Raw genomic sequence first — 6180 nt, 5'->3', positions numbered from 1 at the left:
CAACGTGCCTCCTATTATGGTGGGTATATTTCTCTATAAATAGAACAAGCATAGCTCAGGTAAAAGGTTAGATTGACTTTCTGAATGTTATTATCATGGTAATTCTGCTGACTTTAACGTTGGAGTGCTAACCTGCAGGTACTCACCGTTCGGTTTTAAGATTACTACGAAGAGAATTCTGAAGTGAAGAGAAGAACCACAATGATCAACGGTTATCTCGTTTCCATCCGAAACACATAGGCTCCGAATTATCCAATCCTAAATGCATTTTTTTATTTTTTATTTTAAAAGGCATAATCCAAAATATAAATGTATTCTGAAATACAATTCAGATTACACCCTCCAAATTACAAAATTTGTACTTTGAATGCAAATTTTTGTACTCCAAAATATATAAATCATAATGCATTTTTATATTTTTATCTCTTATACTGGAATGTACAATTTAAAATAAAAAATTTACATCTCGAGTTCTAATTTTGAAATACAATATTTACATTTCAGAATATATAGTTAAGAATACAATTTTTATATTTCAAATGATATATTTCGTAATGTTTTCAAATTATGTATTTCGGAACTCAAAAATAAAAAGAAGGTGCAGAAAAAAGGCTGCCAAGGAAGAATGATGCATTATCATTTGAAGAGCCCAATTACCCTTGATATATTAGGCAAAATACCATGTAACTTTTGCAAAGATAAAGGAAGAAGACATAAGGGAAAGTGATTTTGTTTTTGCTGATCTGGGGGAGGGGATGGAACTATTTCCTTCCTTTTAAATGAGATAATTTGTGGCCGTCATGAGAGAGCTTGGCGTGTCATTGTCTTCGAAAAGATTTTCCCACATTCATTTAAAGCAATCCATCTCAAGGTGAATTGGAGCCGTTGCATTTAATTTTGAGTTCTTTGCTGTTCTAATTTCTCGAGCAAGGTTTTCCTTTCGTCATCAGGGAGGGAATTGAAATTGAAAACGGACTTGTCCCCGATGTCATCCTTGAAGTTAAACCGGAGTTCAAGATCAGGAAATTTTTGTACATGAACAGAATATATAAGCTTCTACGAACACAAATCCTCAAAAGTAAGAGTAAGTCTACCTTGATGGGTTGGGTGAATTTCCTTGCAGCAAATATCACGAAAAGAGTCATCCACGAAGCAAGTAAAGTAAGCTTGACTCCGTCATCCATCAAACCAGTCTGCAAATAGCGTACTCACTCACGTATAAAAGAAATTGCATGCAATATATGTCTTTAGAAATGTCATAAGCAAAATATGCAATTTTTCCCCTAAATTACCAAAATAAGAATTTTTATAAAAATTATATGGACAAATCTTACAACTTTTTTCTTTAAAGTTTCATATTGATGAGTTTTATACTCTCTTTTTTCGACCACGAAGTCTTATACAAGTAGAATAAAATATTAAGAGATTTTATATCCTAAATAATATAAAAAGACTTACCAAATAGTAGTGTCAAATCTCAAAATAACATCTTACACTAAAATGTTAATAGTATTTCTGTCCACCATGATCTTTTAAGAAAAATTAAAAAAAAAAAAAAAAAAACTAAATTTTTACTCCAAATAATATTTTTTTCAATTTAATTTGTAACTACTGCTTGCCCAAAATACAAAATTTCTTAATAGATTAGCTTTTGTAAACTAAATGAAAAGAAAAACTAATTCAAGTAAGATTGTTTTATAAATTGTATTTTTAAATACTACTTATCTAAATACATAATTTCTAAAAGAATTAATTTAGAAAAAAAAAAAAAAAAAAAACTACACCTATTTTGTACTCTCTCTTTTTCTAAGGGTTTAGGGTATAAGCTGGAGAGACGCTTCCTTCGTAATGTTGGTGAAAATTTATATTTATAGATTCACCCTCATATTAGGGATATTGAGATAGTGCATCTTGTGAAATAAGAAGGAATAAAATTAGGATTTGTGTCTGCCTATTTTTTTAGTTAATTCAGACTACAGGGTACCTAAAATTTCATGTTAATAATGTAAAAAGATGGCAAAGAATATATCTAATATTAATTCCCCCATTGGATGAACCAACAATCACCATACCATGAAACTCTTTGCAACATTCAGTGGCTTCTACCTTCTTAGCTTTTATTTACAGTGACTACTTGCTGACATCTCAAACCAACACTATATTGCAATGGGAAATTGTATAAGCCATTAGATCTTCGCAAATTTGTCATTTCTCAGGTATGCAAATCTTACAAAATGAGAGAAATCTTCCATCCTTTTGATCAGTATTTAGCTTCACAATTTCTTAGTCAATCAACACCTATAATCCGTATAGGATGAATGTGGACTCTATTTTACATTTATGGGCTAACAATTTCAGGCTGATTATGTGTTAGGTGAAAATCCTACGAAGATGAGCTATCTTTGTGGGCTATGGAACTCAACCCCAATTACGTACATTACAGGATCTTCTGTTCCTGTTAATGGTAATCTGATTGCAAGGATGGATTCAAGTGGTTTCACTCACCTTACCCCAATCCTAATGTAGCATTTGGAGCAATAGAGTTGGTGGTCCTTTCCTTAATGAAACATACAATGATTTCAGAAACAACTCTATGCAAGCTGAACCAAGAACGTACAACAGTGCCCTCTCTGTTGCTCTCTTATCTGGTTTGGTTGCGACTTCCACTGTACCACTCTCCTTCTAGAACTAGTATCATTTAAATTTGTTGTGCCATATGTAAATAACCCCTTTCTGTATTACCTTCTTAGATAGCAATTATTTTTAGTAAACCCTTTCAACAGTTTTGCTTTATTTGGCATCAACACTGTTCCAAAAAAACTTTTACTTGAGTAAGAATTATTTTTCAATTTTATTTGTAAATACTGCTAACCCAAAATACAAAATAGAATTGCTTTAGTAAACTAAATTAAAAGAAAAACAAATTCAAGTAAGATGTTTTTAAAAATTGTATTTATAAACACTACTTAACCAAATACATAATTTCTTAAAAGAATTAATTTAGAAAAAAAAGCACGCCTATTTCGTACTTTTTTTCCATTGGTCCTAAGAAATAATAGCATTGCAAAAAAAGGTTGGAAGACAAAAAATGGAGTTTAAATCTCAGTAACCAATGCCATTGTTCGCCAAATTCAAAGGAACCGTGGCCACAGGCATGTAAAATGATGGGTAATCTGCTTAATAGATCATATTAGAGTGGAAAAGAATAATACCAAATGCCCCAGAAGAACTGTAGGAATAACAAATGTAAGAAGTCCAGCTTCTAGCTTGCCATAGCAGAGTCCTGTTTAAAGAAAACATGATAACTTTCAAGAAACAAGAGAATGCTTTTTTTTCAATTTGATATGTAATGAGGAAAGATAAGTTAGATGACGCATTACCTTCCTTGAAGACAAGTCCTGTAAGGGCAGCAAAAAGAGGACCGACAAACCAGATAGCGGATGGGTTGTCGACGACATAGAGTATTAAATTTTTATTAGCTGGTTGAGCAAGGGTGAAGTAGGCTGTAGCAGATCCAAGAACACCGAGCACCCACAGTGCTTGTAAGAAGCGCTTGATCTCAGAAACATAGATATGAATCAGGAGTAACGATAAACCCAACCCACTAGATCCAAGGACATAAAATAGATCAAGATTCTGCTTCAGAGTGGTACTTAAGGAGGAGTTATCTGGTAAAAAGGCAGCAGAAGCAGCGACCACAAACGATGTAGCAGTTGTTACCAATCCCGATCTGTACAAAATTACCTGCCATGGCGTAATAATAATAACAACAATAATAAATGATAATTGCTTACAACCTCACTACACGTTCTGGTTCAGAAGTTCAATCAAATTATGTTAATAATAGCTGGATCTAGCAAATTGATGAATCCATACCAAACTCAACCAATAAGAACATTGGAGATTGAATCGAAGTAAAATGAAATTATAAACAAGGGAAGCTTAGCTATCTACTCTGCATGAAAGAGAATGAGGACAGGATGAACACCTCTCGAACATCGGAGTCGTCGATCGTCCACGGGCCATATATACCGTCATATACGATGGTTTCGTCCACGGAACCTTGTTGCTTTTCTCCAACAGCTTCACACCGTGCAGAGAATCTGCGGCCGGAAGAAGGAAACCGAGCACCACAACATAACCTTGGTGTACTGTTGTGAACTCTGCATCGTGGACCTGGGAGGTATACTGACGCAGTCACCGCCACCGTACTCAATCCTCGCAATGCCATGTTCTAATTTATCAGATTATATCTTATTTTTGTCTGTACGATATTTTAGTTTTTTAAATAGTAATAACTTTATTTTTCTTAAGTTGACAAGTTAATCAAATTGGAGTAGTCGTAATGCACTCCTTTTTTTAAGTATCCAGTATTCCGTCTGCGTCATTTTTTTATTTGTTTTGTTTGTTTGAATAAGGATAAAAACATCAATAAAAAATATGAAAATAATATTATTTGAATTGATAGAAATTAAGGAAAGAAGGGAAACAACTTTATTTTGTTTATTTAAATTTGTAAAAACACATATTCTAAGTGGAAAGAGATGCCATGCATGTATGTTTACTTTTTTTCCTTAACTTATTGTAGCAAAAATTCATTATTGTAATGATATTTAAATAAAAAATATTTTTAACTTATACAGTAATTTAATTATTTTATTGTGTAGATAGTTTATTTCATTATAAGTTGTGTTCGGCAAAATAAACTATCTGGTTTAAATTGAAAAAAAAAAAATTATTGACTCAAAGTTTACAATTATGTTTTAGATTAAAATTGATTTTGTAAATGTGGGAGTCAATATTTTATTTATAGATAAACAAGTTACGAATAGCCTATCTTCTAAAAATTAAAAATATTTAAGTTACAAAAAATAACAATCAAAATAAAAATTACAAAAATAACTACCGAATCTTCTGTCTAAGTGTATTTTTGTTACAATGAATAATAACCAAAATAAAGGTTATAAATACAATAAATAAATATAATAATATCAATCTTCTCTACTATAATTAATATCAATTAAATCTATTAGTAGAATCTAAATCTATTATTGGACAAACTTAGGCCTAATTTTGGCTGGATCATGCATGTCAGTTTTAATATACTACTTAGGGATGTTAACTCTGTTCAAAATGTGTTTTCATCTTATGTTATTATGGTCAGATTTTGGCCTATATTCTTTATCAAGTTAAGATTAAAATAGATACATTAAAGTCATATACTGAAAGATACTCACCTCTCCAACCTTAAGTCTTCAGCTTTTGAGACGAAAAAGTTGGCATAACCTGTTCACTATTTTCTAATATCCGGTCAGACCCCAGATAATCAAGAGGGTACAAGTAGTTAAATGAGTTTTAAAAAATACTTAAAAAGTAAAAAATAAAAAAAAATAAAAAAAATATATATATATATATATATATATATATACACCAAAACATACCAAGAAAAAAAGCGAAAATCTGTGTTGTTTATTTTGAATAAATGATGAGAGATATATACAAGAGAGTTATTACTCTAATTATTCTATAATAATGTAACATTATTACTAATAATAATAACAATATATTCTCTCAATAATATCAAGATATGATTTATTTTCTAACACTTCCCCTGAAGTTGGAGAGTGAATATCAAAAACTCTCACCTTGCGCTTCATGATAGAGAACACTTCTTTTCTCAGTGGTTTGGTGAACACATCGGCAAGTTGTTCAGCTGAAGGTACATATTTAGTTGCGACTAAGCCATCTTGAATCTTATCACGAATGAAGTGGCAATCCATTTCTATATGTCTAGTTCTTTCATGAAAAACCGGGTTAGCTGTAATGTGTAAGGTTGTTTTATTGTCACAATATAACAATGCCGATTTAGGATGCAATATCTGTAAATCTTTTAACAATGATCGTAACCAAGTCAACTCAAAACAAGTACCCGCCAATGCTCTATATTCAGCTTTTGCTGAGGATAAAGAAACCGTCTTCTGCCTCTTTGTTCGCCAAGAGATAAGGGAAGATCCCAAAAAAACACAATAACCTGTAATTGATTTTCGAGATATTAGGCAACCTCCCCAATCTGAATCACAGAAAGCACGCAAAGATGAATCATTTTGTGAAGAGAAAAACAGACCTTGACCTGGTTTATTTTTTAAATATCATAGCACACACATTGCAGGTTTCATATGA

The 6180-nt window shown here is 31.7% G+C and overlaps 1 protein-coding gene across 2 annotated transcripts; it reads right to left on the bottom strand.

Moving 5' to 3' along the window:
- Nucleotides 1–613: 613 nt before the first annotated feature.
- On the bottom strand, nt 614–4278 carry LOC106772815. Of its 2 annotated transcripts, XM_014659414.2 has the most exons (5): nt 3989–4271; nt 3381–3744; nt 3213–3283; nt 1095–1193; nt 614–993 (listed from the first exon to the last, which is right to left on the bottom strand). In XM_014659414.2, the coding sequence occupies exons 1-5, from the start codon at nt 4229–4231 to the stop codon at nt 892–894; spliced, it is 879 nt and encodes a 292-aa protein (XP_014514900.1). In that variant the 5' UTR covers nt 4232–4271; the 3' UTR covers nt 614–891. The 2 variants fall into 2 exon arrangements, with proteins under 2 accessions (XP_014514900.1, XP_022641588.1); XM_022785867.1 differs by lacking the exon at nt 614–993 and having other exon boundaries at nt 1146–1193; nt 3213–3305; nt 3989–4278.
- Nucleotides 4279–6180: the final 1902 nt, after the last annotated feature.

This window comes from Vigna radiata, chromosome 8 (genome assembly GCF_000741045.1).
Source record: "Vigna radiata var. radiata cultivar VC1973A chromosome 8, Vradiata_ver6, whole genome shotgun sequence".
NCBI classification, from domain to species: Eukaryota; Viridiplantae; Streptophyta; class Magnoliopsida; order Fabales; family Fabaceae; genus Vigna; species Vigna radiata.
Note: the sequence above shows the minus strand (reverse complement) of the source record. Positions and strands in the feature narration are given on the sequence as shown.